At 36.3% G+C, this 14,211-nt stretch overlaps 1 protein-coding gene across 1 annotated transcript; it reads right to left on the bottom strand.

The window, feature by feature from the left end:
• Positions 1-292: 292 nt before the first annotated feature.
• On the bottom strand, positions 293-10,160 carry tgm1 (transglutaminase 1, K polypeptide). Its single transcript, XM_016524924.1, has 14 exons — positions 10,029-10,160; positions 8,828-9,060; positions 8,371-8,562; positions 7,129-7,380; positions 6,350-6,468; positions 6,085-6,192; positions 4,085-4,262; positions 3,865-4,003; positions 3,526-3,718; positions 2,719-2,872; positions 2,057-2,341; positions 1,803-1,963; positions 1,516-1,652; positions 293-779 (listed from the first exon to the last, which is right to left on the bottom strand). Exons 2-14 carry the CDS (start codon positions 9,057-9,059, stop codon positions 635-637), a joined length of 2,295 nt encoding a protein of 764 aa, XP_016380410.1. The 5' UTR covers position 9,060; positions 10,029-10,160; the 3' UTR covers positions 293-634.
• Between the last annotated feature and the right edge of the window lie 4,051 nt (positions 10,161-14,211).

Consider the following 14,211-nt stretch of genomic DNA (forward strand, 5'->3'; position numbering starts at 1 on the left):
AATCAGTAACCGCTGCTAACATTTTAACCATGTTTTATATCCTCCAGCAAATCCTATGAAATGTGAGTTAATACCTATGAAACTAATAGGAATAACTGATCTAAAATATTTTTCTATATATAAAAGTATTATATTTGCATGCCTCAAAAACATGTTCATATAAAAATCAGACATGGTTGACAAAACACATTGCCCCGAGTCCAGATGTCATATGATTTAGAAAGGCTTTTGAATGTTTTAGATGCAAAATAATCCTTTGTCAGATTAATAACTAAGAACACAAACAGCATGGTTGTTATGACTTAAATATTTATGAATAATCAGACATATCTGGAAAATAATATTCTGAGAGAAAAACATAAAAGGATGAATAAATTCAACATAAAAAGCAACGTTTTAAAGCAACAAAAGTTCATACAGACATTTTGGTTCATGTAAGAAAAATAAATTAAATTTTAAATTGTTAAATTAACCTATTTAAAATGTGCACAAGTGGTTATTGTACTACACTGTGCAAAAATGCAGGTGTATTTGAGAATGTGTGGCAAAAGATATTCTCAAGCTGTTTAAAAACCACCCTTCAGAACTAGATAGAGATTTTCTAGAGCCACTGAAGGTCCAGTGCAGAGATGTCTCACAGTGCTTTGACAGTGATGTTGGCGACTCCATGCACCTGAGGTAGCTGACGGCAGTCGAGAGACACTAGAAGTTTCTGTGGCCCGGCCTCCAAAGGAATAAACGTCTCTGTCAGTGTCACCGAAGCCAAACTTTCTATATTTCTGAGAAAAAGAACAATAGAGAGAGAGAGAGATCATGTTGCCATGTTTTTGGTGAAATTTCATACACACACAAATATATATATATATATATATATATATATATATATATTTGCACGAATATTATACTGTTATATTGAGTTATTATGGCTGTAAATTGGTTAACAAAATGTGTTACATCATATTAAATGATTTCGAATGTATTTCAATCCACTTCAAATAAATGCTGCTCTTTTGAACTTGCTATTTATCAAAGAATCCTGAAAACAAACAAAAATCACAGTATCATGGTTTTCACAAAAATATGAAGCAGTGCAACTGTTTTCAACATTGATGATAATTGAATAATAATAAAAATTTTAAAAAAAATTATAAATAATAACAACTGTAAACTAATAATAAGAATTATTATTGTTGTTGTTGAATTTTATGATAATTAAATAATAACTGAAATGTTTCTCGAGCAGCTTTACATCACAAGAATAAAGTGCATTTTAAAATATATTCACATAGAACTTTTTTTTTTTAATTTTAATAATATTTTACAGCATTACTGTTTGTATTTTATATTTATCCTATGAATGCATTAAAGACATTAAAACATCTTATGGACCCCAAACTTATGACTCAAAGTGTAATTATATGATGTTTTACCAAGTGTGTATTGAAAGCAATCATAGACCGTAGTGAAGACAACAGCTCACAATTTCATTATTTAAGTTTACAGTGACCGTCTTACCCGTAGGAAACCTCCCTGACACTCTGCAGTCCCAGGCCTTCAAAGCGAAACTTCACATTCTTCAGTGTGAGCTGAAGTGGATTCCGGAAAACAACCGTAGCCTTCATTTCTTTGCCAACTACAGCGTCCCCTTCAGGCTGGGAGGTAAACAAGCACACAGTGAGTGAGATTTTAAAGTTGATCTCATTAAACGAATTCACCCAAAAAGTTACATTAATTTACCACACATACATATGCATACACATGGATCATTTTGAGTTTAAAACAGAGAAGTCTTTTAAACTCACGTTGATGACTAGGTCTGATGTGCGCAGTCTGAACCGAAACTGGGTAGCCAGAACCTGTTTGGTCTCAGTAACGCTTCCAGTGAGTGTGAGCATCAGCATGGCCTGATCCACCAGCTGCTCTTTATAATCATCATAGAGCAGACACCACTCCACAGTCTCAACTACGATGAGTAAGAGAGGAAAATTCATCTCTTAACTGGCAACAGTTAATCCAATATGAATTAAAAGCGACATTATTGCCCGAGTTCTCTCACCTTCATTGGGTTGGAGTTCGACAGGAACCTCGTCTTTCTTCACTGTAGCTTTATACACCCCAGTATAGTACATAACGACCACCTGGCCGTGGAGGGTGAAAGTGCGCAGTTCTGAGCTTGTGTTCTTCATGGTGATGGCCAGTTTAGCATCTGCACCAAGCTGCGGTTCTTCTTCATCCATGGTGATCTGGATGCTGACATCGTTAGCACTGGAGATGTTGTAGATCCCTGCTTTAGAGCCATACTGACAGGCAGTTTCCACAGCAATGCGCTCTTCCTCTGAATCTAATGAGGGGGACCGCAAATATATGGATGAGTGACGTGACACTCGTTTTTGTCCAGATTTATTTATGAAAAAAAACAGAGAAAGACTAAATCCAGAACTGTGGCAACATCTCCGAGACACCTGAAGAAACCTACCTGCAAAGCTACAGTACTGTTAAAAGTTTTTGGCACTTAAAAGTAAAAGTGAGGATACTTTCAACATTTGGTGTGGCCACCCTTTGTGTTTAAAGGTGACATTTTCCAGGTTTTAAGTGCTATAATCAGGTCCCCGGTGCATCTACCAACCAAGGAAACGTGATAAAGATTAACCCAGTGTTTTTGTCCGGAATACATCGTTTTTCAGGTAGCTTTTCAATTAAATTGCAATTTTTTTTTACCTTCTGGATGTTTGTAGAGGTGTGTGATGTCCTCACGTTCATCAGAGCCAACAGCTTTAGTGCTGATGCAGCGACCTATCGCTTTCTTCTTAACTTGGACAGGAGTAAAGGTGCCATCAGCAGTTCGCTGCCAGTACACTTTATCACTGTTCACCTTGAACAAAAAGAGCAAAGCATTTAGGCTACGTCCACACGAAGCCAGAGCTTTCCCTATCCAATCTTTTTTTCCCCTCCTCTCAATAAATATCTGCGTCCACACAAATCCACGAAACCGACACAAAACGATGTAGTATACATGCCAGACCAGCATGTGGCGCTGTAATTCCGCCACAGAGATAAAAATGGAGAAGAAGACTTGGACTATGCGCATAAACCTTGCGCGCGGTATACAAACAAACATGGAACAATACATTTATTAATCTGTGTTAATGTTAGTTAATAAAAAGACAATCGTTCAGTGTTTGTTCATGTTTTTGTTGCTGTTACGTGACGTAGCGGTGTCTGACTAGGGGCGAGACGTGGGCTGATGACGTCATCGCTTCAGAAAATATACGGATTCGCTGTCCACACGAAAACGCAAGGGCGGCGTTTTCAGATTTATCCACTCTGGGACCCGGTTTAAAAAAATATCGCTTTCACTCTCCCAAAACGCCGGATCCGTCTGGACGAAACGCCTATAAGATACACATTTTATGCATATACAGCTAAACGCGTCTCCGTGTGGAAGGGGCCTTAGTACCTATAAGTCTCTTTGGGCCTCATTTAAAAAACTAAGTAAAAAACTAAGTTATATAGGTTTAGGTATACCTCTGCAAATACGAATGGTGTGTCATGCTTGAGGTAAACCTGTCCATTCCGGACAGCAGCAACAGAAGCGGGACCGCAGCGGAAAACACCCTGACTCGTCTCCTGAGGGGTGGCATCTACTACTTGCCACCCCCCCATACCCGCGGGTAGGTCTGGACGAGCCATCCAGCAGTCATTCCACACATGGAAGTTCCTATAGACAGGGACATTTGTATGTTTAATGCCATTTTTAGTGAAGCTAATGCTTTAACAGTTTGAATAGTACAGTATATGCACTTTCACTCACATAGTGTACTCTTCAAAGTTTTAGACAGTTTTGTGAATTAATTTTTAACTAACCAGACAGAATCTTGATTGAGCTCCTCAATCAGCTCGTAGTTCTCATCTAAATACATGTCAGTTGTCAAGGAAACATCTGTGTCATGAGCAGACTCGAAATTTGTAACGCACCGGGTTGGAATCCCTAAACACCTCATCACTGAAAATAGGAAAGAGATTTAAGTGTTATGCTCAAGTCAAATGGATGTGTTTTTACTCATTCTCAAACACATGTTCATACCTGAGGTGGTGACCCCAGAGAAGACCCAACACTGTCCGTATCTAACCGGTGTTCCTCCATTTTCATAGTAATGTCTCAGAATGTCACTGCTACCGCTCCAGAATGTGGGAGCCGTGCCATCATCGTACGTACCCGACCAGTTGCCTACCAACACACCGCTGTCATCAGGAGAGTTAATCTGTCAAACATAGGACAAAAGTTATTCTTCTGCTGCATTCAGATATTTTTAAGTGGTTGCATTTTTGCATAGTTCAGTCATGAAACACTTTTTGAGTTCTTTCAAGCTGACAGCAGTCAATCAATCTCTCTTTTCTATCTATTTCCTGCTGTGTGCCATGAGAATTTTCTTTAGCCCTCCTCCTCCCCAGCACCACATGTCTAGATGTACTACATTAAAAATAAATGTTCCAAAAAGTTTTTTTTAGTGATGCCATAGAAGAACCCCTTTCAGTGAACTGTTCCTAAAAGAGCTTTTCTTAGTGCAAAAAAAGACTCTTTTGTACACTGCAAAGGTTCAACAGATGTTAAAGGTTCTTTATGGAACTATAGATGCTAATAAAGAACCTTTTTGAAAGGTTTACTATGCAGCATGTGTCCTAATCCCTGTAAAGCCAGTCGCACATGCAGGTATCACACAACGGAGGAATTATGTTCAGTTCAAGGCCGTGGTACAAAACCAATCTAATCACCAAACTGGCAAAAGTTCACCTCAAGAATGAACAAAATGGTGTGGAAGTTTGAGTCTGAGGTTTGAAAAACATTGCAAATTGAAAAAGAAAGGTTGATTTAATTCTCTATTGTATACCCTTAGTTGTGACCCCCTTAATTCTGAGTATGTTTCAGCAGGACTGACGACTCCACTCTTATAACAAAATGCTGTTAAATCTATTTCAAGAGTTGTCATGATTGAAATAAAACATGATTCAAATGATCAAACATATCTGCATTTTTTCCTTTTTAGAAGAAATGTGTTTATTAATATTAGCAATTAATAACAATAATGTATTAATAACATGATTGGAACAAGCTAGCAATGTTTATGTTTACATTTATTTCAATCATAGACAACTCATAGTTTTAGCATGTTAATGGATAGGGATAGTTCACCCAAAAATGAAAAATCGTACTCACCCTCATGTCGTTCCAAACCTGTAAGGCCTTCGTTCATCTTCGGAACACAAATTAAGATATTTTTGATGAAATCCAAGAGCCTTCTGACCCTGCAAAGACAGCAACTGAAACGTTTTATGGCCCAGAAAATTAGTAAAGACATTGTTAAAATAGTCCACGTGACGTGGTTCAACAGTAATGTTATGAAGCTACGATAATATTTTTGTGCACAAAGAATTTCTTCTTTTTCTGTGTCAGTCTTTGACGCACATTCACAAGAGTACCACGACGTACATTCTCGTAGCTTCATAACATTATGGTTGAACCACTGATGTCTCATGGACTATTTTAATGATGCCCTTGCTACCTTTTTGGGCCTTGAACATGTCAGTTGCGTTGCTGTCTATGCAGGGTCAGAAAGCTCTCGGATTTCATCAAAATATCTTAACTCGTGTTCCAAAGAGGAACGAAAGCCTTACATGTTTGGAATGACATGAGGGTGAGTAATAATGACAGAATTTGCATTTTTTCCCTTTAAGCACTAAGGCTTGCAGTGTGTAGCCTAGGATGTGCTGCTGCTGCTGCATACATAAATCCCGTAAAAGATGTAGACAGGCGGAGCTGGGGGAGGTAGAGGGTTTCAGAGAAACTCTACACTGCGCCGCAGGTCCAGCTTACAGTGAACACACTGAACCAGACTATTTAAATATTGAGCGAGCAAGCACAGTTGTGCCATGTAGCAAATGATGTGATTGCTATCAAACTGCATGTAATGGCACCATTTAGAGTTTCCAGATATTAATTCGATTCATATGAATGTGTCATTATAAGTGGACCCCAGTGGAAGATAATAATGATATGACTCCTTTAATAGGAGCATTCAAACTCACCATTGCAGACAAAAGCCTGACCACATTGATAGGATCTCCACATCCTGAAGCTGGGGCTCCACTGCGCTCCAGCAAAAACAGACATGCAGGAAGAATGCCCTTATCAAACTATAACACAAGGAAGGAGCAAATCTTTCATTTCATTTAATCTGGAGATTTGAAATCTGATTTTCTGCCATATGTTAAAGTTAAGAAAGAATCTATTTAGTTAGTCACTTTATCTTTTATTAAACACTAGATGTATATATGGATGGGTTGCTCTGACCTGGCCAAAATTCCACGGCCTGTCTCCGATCTGGCTGTCCGTTCCATAATAGATTATACCCATGTCATTTAAAACATACTCTTTCCTCTCTTCCTCATTATTCATGTGCACAGAGTCATCTAGGAGAGAAAGAGAAACTGGATGATTCAGCGTCTTGGAATGATTTCTTTAGAGTGTGATGAAAGGAAAGAACAATAAAAAAGGTGGTCCAAAAACAGGACAAAACAGGCCCTGAAACGTTTACTCCTACTTCTTTTTAATTGATTTCTTTTCCAAGGAATTATATATTTGTCTTAGTTATTCAATTGATGCACATTTACTTTATTTATTAGTCCAAATCATTTTTTTGTCCAAATAATGGATGTCACAATTTAAAAGACTGCTCACGTTTTTGTAATCATACGTTATGGAGTGAACAAGATGAGGGAGACAGCAAAATATTATGCTAGTGGTAATTATAATAAGTTAAATGAACTGAATATCAGTTTAATAGATTATGTAAACATTATAATATTAATGGATACAACTGCAAATGTCAAAGATACAGACACTTTTCATGTTAATTTCATTTAATGTTAGATAAAAGATATCTAATGTCTAACATATCTAATAGATTCACAGTTAACATGAGATTTGTGCTTGAATGTTTTTAACAACCGTCACAAGTCACTAAAGGGTACTGTGCATATGGAATGTGCCAGATAATATCACACTGCAACTATTTTTTTTTTATGTATGTCTTGTTGTCATTCTGTCTCTCACCCCACCCTTGTTTGTACCTTCACACCAGGGGTTGAACAGCATGTAGATGTCGTTGTCAGGACTGTCTGGGGACATGGCCTCGCCCGTTGGGGAAGATGTTGCAACACAGAACTTGTATTTGCCAACAGCAGCAGTTGGTGGAGAGTTGACAGAGAGTTTTATTCTTTTGCCTTTCTGCTCAACTATCTTGGCCTCCCAGCAGTCATCCTGCAGATCTTCAACCAAAGGAACAATCACATGTGTGCCTTTGGACACATCCGGGAGATTACCTGAAAAATGACAAATTCAAAATTAGGTAACATGACCATATCCATAGACATGATGTATACACTACCGTTCAAAAGTTTGCGGTAAGTACAATTTTTTAATGTTTTTGAAAGAAGTCTCTTATGCTCACAAAGGCTGCATTTATTTGATCAAAATTACAGTAAAAACTAAAAAAATTGTATTTTGAAATATTATTGTGATTTATAATAATTGTTTTCTGTTTTCTTTCTTAAGTCGCTGGGGTATATTTGTAGCAATAGCCAAAAATACATTGTAAGGGTCAAAATTATAGATATTTCTTTTATGTCAAAAGTCATTAGGATATTAAATAAAGATCATGTTCCATGAAGACATTTTGTAAATTTCCTACCGTAAATATATCAAAACTTAATTTTTGATTAGTAATATGCATCGCTAAGAACAAACTACACATCAATGGAAAGCTTATTTATTCAGCTTTCAGATGATGTATACATCTCAATTTCAAAAAATGGACCCTTATGACTGGTTTTGTGGTCCAGGGTCACATATGTTAAAGTGTCGTTTATTCCTGTGATGCAAAGCTGAATTTCCAGCATCATTACTCCAGTCTTCATTTCTTCTTATTATCAGTGATGAAAGTAGTTGTGTTGCTTAATATGTTTTTGTGAAAACAGTGATCATTTCTTTTCAGGATTCTTCGATTAATAAATAAAGTCAAAAGAAAAGCATTTATTAAAAATAGTTTTTTTTTGTGTTTTTTTTTAATGTAAAAGTCTTTACTTCCATTTTTAATAAATTTAATGTGTCCTTGCTGAACAAAAGCTTAAAAAAAATAAAAATAAAACTAACCCCAAAGATTTGAATGATAGTGCAAGTCGATCAATGAATTTTGAGTTTAAACAAGAAGAATGATTGCATGTTATTGTGCACATATACACAAACAACACACAGATTCAAGGGTAGCATGCTTAGGCTTCATGTTGGGCTGGTAGTAAGGTGGCGAAACTGACCGAGTTTCAGATCTAAATGAAGTTTATCTGTCTTTGAGTTGAAAGCCCGCGAGAGCTCAATCAGCATCTGGAAGGTCTGGCCTCTGCGGATGACGAGGTGTTCACTGTGATAGCGATCGGTGTGATGCTCCAGACGGTTCTGGTCTTTGCTGGATTTGAGAAGGTCTATGGAACGCACCTCCAGTTGAGTATCTGATAGAGAGAGAGAGAACGGGTTTTGATGTTATGGGTTTTATACTATATTGAGAATTCTGTCATCATTTGACCGTCTTACTTCTATAGAACACAAAAGGATGTTGTCCATACAATGTTATTTAAAATATCTTCCTTTGTGCTCCATGGTAAGTGAATGATGACAGAATGTTCATTATTAGGTAAATATCGAATATTTATTCAAGAGTTCTTTTTGGAGCCAAAACTCTCTCTGCCCAGTGCACTGCACGCCTGGTTAGGTTACCTGTGCCTGTCATCCCAATGCTGCCTCCATTATTCGTGGTATCTGTGGCGTCCTCATCGGTTTTTCTGCGGCAGCAGCAGCGCTGGCAGCACTGTCGAAACCATGTGCTACATGTCCACTTTGTGTCTGGCTTCTCTGGCTTCACCTTGTCTGGATCCTCCAGTGTAAGAGTACCGGACGGAAAGCGGCCAATGGCAGAGCGGTTTCTGATTGATAATGTTTCTACAGGCATTCTGGGAAATAAAACAGAAAACTGGGCATTTCTGAAGGTTTTAGACAAACCCACAATCTTAAATACTAATTTGTCTAAGACTGTTTCTATTTCTCTGTTCTTTTCCAATATTGTCCCTTCTGACTCGTTTAATTGTTTGTTGTATAACGTGACACTTCTGAGTAACATTTAAGTCTATTCTTATTTGAAATACACTTCAACAACTGTTTTGTTTTTTAACAGAGGAACATTTATTTTGGTGAGCATAGTGTAATAATAATGTACAGTCAGCTGGTTATAATTGCAAATTAAACCCAGATCAGTTGATTTCCTGGACACAGTTTCTACTTGCATAATAATTTGAGCTCAAAACAATATACATTCACATTAAGTCAATACACAGTTTAAAACGTTATAGTCATTAATTTTTTTTTTTTATAAATTATTTTATTCAGCAATGATTATTGATTAAATTAAACAAAAGTGACAGTAAAACGTTCATAACGTTACAAAAGATTAATATTTCAAATAAATGTTGTTCAAATGTTGCTCAACTTTATATTCATCAAAGAATCCTGAAAAAAAAACACAATTTTCACTAAAATAGTATTATTAATATTAAAAATGAACATGATCTTAAAATAGAAAAAAAGTGACTTTAAATTGTAATAACATTTCACAATAGTAACATTTTACTGTATTTTATTCTTACTGTATTTTTAATCAAATTAACACAGCCTTGTTTAGCATAAGTGACAGTTTACAGATACTCATATTCTGGATTAATTCCCCATAAAAAAAACTATTTACAAAAATTGACACTGCTAACTAGTTTCCAGCAAAATACCATTGTAGTGCCAATGCAAACACAGTATAATGATCTTATGATGGAAACTAACCATGTTATATTTCACGTTTCTGAAGTTCTGTCTGGTTTTAAACAGGAATCTTTTCAGTTGATTTACTATAATGATAAAGAGTTTTTCTTACTTGTTTGCATTCCTTAGCCGTTTGTAGAAGTGTCAGTCTTGTTTATGCCCGTCTCCACGCTAAAAAAAAAATACCTGTAGACTGAGAGTGAGTGATTGAGCGGAGATCAGTGCGACTCATTCAGCGTTTAATTTAGCATTGAACTGAAGTTTCTAGCTTTTAGCATTATATGTAGGGGTAGGGCTTCCAGCTGTGATGATTGCATGAGAACTGGTTTAACAGGATGACTTCTTAAAGGACGTTTAGCACTCTGATATTTCATGCATGCAGTGGAGCTGTAATCCAATGGTAAATGTGAATGGAAGATGACACACAGATTAGCCTGGACAACCAACATACCTTTTCTCTGAGAAGGCAAGAGTGGACTATTTTAATAAAAATTTAATTACAAATAATAAATATAAAACTGAATGTATGAACCATTCATTTTCATAATAATGCACCAACATCAATGGATGTGTTCTCATGTGTGCTAATGAGTGAACTTGCATATGAACAAACTCATGAAGACCAAACACAAGTCACTATAACAACCACACGTGAGCATGATTACTTATGATATCATTTCTCCAACACCCGTTTAGTGAAAGTTCGTATATCTGGTTTTCGGTGGTGTTTGGGCAGGGCACGGGACGGGACGGGACGGTAACAGAGAGTATCAGCCTAAACAAAACATTTAATCACAGCTTCATCACACCGTTGGCAGCAGAGTGTGTCACAATCACAGAGTAATCAGTTAAATCGCATCTTTGTCAACACAAAAGTGCATTCTGTGTGAAAGGCACCTAGCGACACATATTCTACTGTACACACATGCCATCTGTTTACATTCATTCATTACAATTCAACTGATGAAACATTTTTAATGTATACATATTTTTTAAAGATGGAAATCAATGAACTATTATTCAATGAGACTGTATTTAGAAGAATATGCAAATGTGATTTTTATATAAGTTTGCCTTAATTTTGCAAATTAATAGTCCTGCTGAAAAAGAAACATCATAGTGAGGGACAGGCCAAAAACCTTACCCTTATCAGCATAAATGCTATTTAAATTATTTAAGCAATGCTTTTGTCCCCTGATTTCATGTCAGCCCTGTTACCCTGATCAAAAAGCCCTGGTAAATTAATGTACATTCAAATGACATCACTTCTAGGAGGTTACATCATATCATAGCTATCGATTAGCAAATTAGTTTGAAATCGTCAAACCTGTTACTGTCAACCTGTTACTTTAGAGTAACAGGTTTTGACGTGGGTAACAGGGATGACATAGATTAGGTGTCACCTTGTTTTTAAAGATTGTCTGTGTAAAATTCAAACATTTTAAAGGTCACCCTGGCTGTATTATTGAGCTAAGAAAGTCAAACCAAATTTCTTCAACAAGATCTTGGTCTGGTTTCAGATGATCTGATCATCTTCCTTGCCTAATAATTGAACCAGATCAGTATATTTGAAGTTCTGAGGGGACACAGACAAACAGATGGACTCATTATCTAATTACAATACCCTTGAGACATTAGATCTCTTAGAAATGTAATGTGCTAAATCAACAATGAACTGACTTAAACTGAAAAACTGACTGTTTACGATTGTCATACAACTATGTAAAGTAAGTGCAAAACAATATAATGCAATCTGAAATGGTAAAACTTTCCAGTAATGTAAACAAATATGTGCAGTGTGCTGAAGAATGTGTGTCCTGTCATCCCTGTTACTCTGTCAATCCTGCTTCTGTCATCAATTTCTTAAAAATTGTGAAAATGATATTTGATACAGCCTTCCAGGTTTTTCCATTGTAACTTTAACTATATGTTATTTTGGACAAAGCCCCTTTTTTTACATAATATATAGAATCCCAGTGAAAAGAGGGACTAAATGGCTGCTCATATAGGTGAACACTATCACATAGTTCTAATTAAACTATAGTATATAGTAACGCTTGTGTCGGTAACAGGGTTGACAAAAATACCAAAACATGAGGAAGAAAAACAGTCATAAAATAATAAATTACATAGTCTGAGATGGCACAATATAATATCTTGTCATTTTAAGGTGTCTTCATTTTATGGATATTTAAAAAATGGTGATTAAACATTTTATTTTTCAATTTTTCCGAGTGGAAAAGGCACCGATTTCGTGGAATGACCTCTCCACATATATTCTAAGCGTTGGCAATATTGTATTTTTTACAGTCATGCCAATAAAGCAATTTTTGAATTTGATAGACAGACAGATAGACAGACAGACAGACAGAGACAGATAGATAGATAGACGGACGGACAGACAGACAGACATATAGATAGATAGATAGATAGATTGACAGATAGATAGACAGACAGACAGACAGAGACAGATAGATAGACGGACGGACGGACAGACATATAGATAGATAGATAGATAGACAGTCAGACAGACAGACATATAGATAGACAGACAGAGACAGATAAATAGATAGACATAGACAGACAGACAGATAGATAGATAGACAAACAGTCAGACAGACATATAGAGAGACAGACAGACAGACAAACAGACAGATAGATAGAGAGACAGACAGATAGATAGATTGACAGACAGAGACAGATAGATAGAGAGACAGACAGATAGATAGATTGACAGACAGAGACAGACAGATAGATAGATTGACAGACAGACAGACAGAGACAGATAGATAGATAGATAGATAGACAAACAGAGACAGATAGATAGACAGATAGATAGATAGACAGACAGAGACAGATAGATAGACAGATAGATAGATAGACAGATAGACAAACAGACAGACAGATAGATAGATAGATTGACAAACAGACAGACAGAGACAGACAGACAGATAGATAGATAGATCCATTAGTCAGCAGCTGTTAACATTTTACAACCTCAACCTCACCTCATTCATTTGAATTATAGTCTTTAGTAAGCAGAAAATGCAACACAATATGAAATGAAAACCTTCACTGTAATTACTGCTCAAAGACAGATAGATAGACAGACAGAGACAGATAGATAGACAGATAGATAGATAGACAGATAGACAAACAGACAGACAGAGAGACAGATAGATAGATAGATTGACAAACAGACAGACAGAGACAGACAGACAGATAGATAGATAGATCCATTAGTCAGCAGCTGTTAACATTTTACAACCTCAACCTCACCTCATTCATTTGAATTATAGTCTTTAGTAAGCAGAAAATGCAACACAATATGAAATGAAAACCTTCACTGTAATTACTGCTCAACAAACATAACTGCTTTATAATGCTGCTTTAAAATAATTGCTAAACATCTATGCATTAAATGTAATTTGCCTTTTGTAGTCATAAACACCACAACTATCATTTTCTTCAAATGCGAACACTTACGCTTACAATGGACAGACACATCCGTCTACATAAACAATTAAAAGCAGCAGAGTGGAACACAAAAACACTTTCTGTAAGAAACAGCCCTAAAACTAGACTATGTGGCTATGCTTCTTGCCTCCATCTACTCCTGCTTACTTGCTATTATTCAGATTATTGTGAGCTATAGCCTGTCTTTTCAAGATATCATCTTTTTTTAATTTCTAAGTTATAAATAATGGTATATCTACTTTTTACTTTTGAACTTAGATTATATGTATATCTATATATACAGTTGTGCTCATAAGTGTACATACCCCTTGCAGAATATGTAAATATGTTAATAATTTTAACAAAAAATAACATGCAATTGTCATGAGCCCTCTTATTTTATTTAGGACTGCCCTGAATAAGCTATTTCACATAATAGATGTTAATATATATACTCCACAAGACAAAATAATAACTGAATTGACCCCCTTCAAAAGTTGAATCTTAATACCGTGTGTCATTTCCTGGATGATCCACGACTGTTTCTCTGTTTTGTGATAGTTGTTTATGAGTCCTGCGTTGGTCCTGAGCAGTTCAACTGCCTGCTGTTCTTCAGAAAAATCCCCCAGCTCCTGCACATTCTTTGGTTTTCCAGCATCTTCTGCATATTTGAACCTTTTCCAAAAGTGACTGTATGATTTTTTGAGATCCATCTTTTCTTCTTTAACCTCTGAAGGGCAGCACTAAAAAAAAAAGAAAGAAGATATTTAGGCAAAATAAGGAAAATGTACACATCTCCACTCTGTTCAAAAGTTTCCCCCCCCCCCCCCCCCCTTAAA

This window comes from Sinocyclocheilus rhinocerous, unplaced genomic scaffold (assembly GCF_001515625.1).
Source record: "Sinocyclocheilus rhinocerous isolate Xijiao unplaced genomic scaffold, SAMN03320098_v1.1 scaffold843, whole genome shotgun sequence".
In the NCBI taxonomy this organism is placed as follows: Eukaryota; Metazoa; Chordata; class Actinopteri; order Cypriniformes; family Cyprinidae; genus Sinocyclocheilus; species Sinocyclocheilus rhinocerous.

Excerpts from the sequence above, each read along its gene's own strand:
- tgm1 (XM_016524924.1), bottom strand. The coding sequence starts at position 9,059 with ATGCCTGTAGAAACATTATCAATCAGAAACCGCTCTGCCATTGGCCGC. Across the intron at positions 4,004-4,084 it reads CTCTGGGGTCACCACCTCAG|TGATGAGGTGTTTAGGGATT; the intron begins GTATGAACATGT and ends TCCTATTTTCAG. Across the intron at positions 3,719-3,864 it reads CTCAATCAAGATTCTGTCTG|GAACTTCCATGTGTGGAATG; the intron begins GTTAGTTAAAAA and ends CCCTGTCTATAG.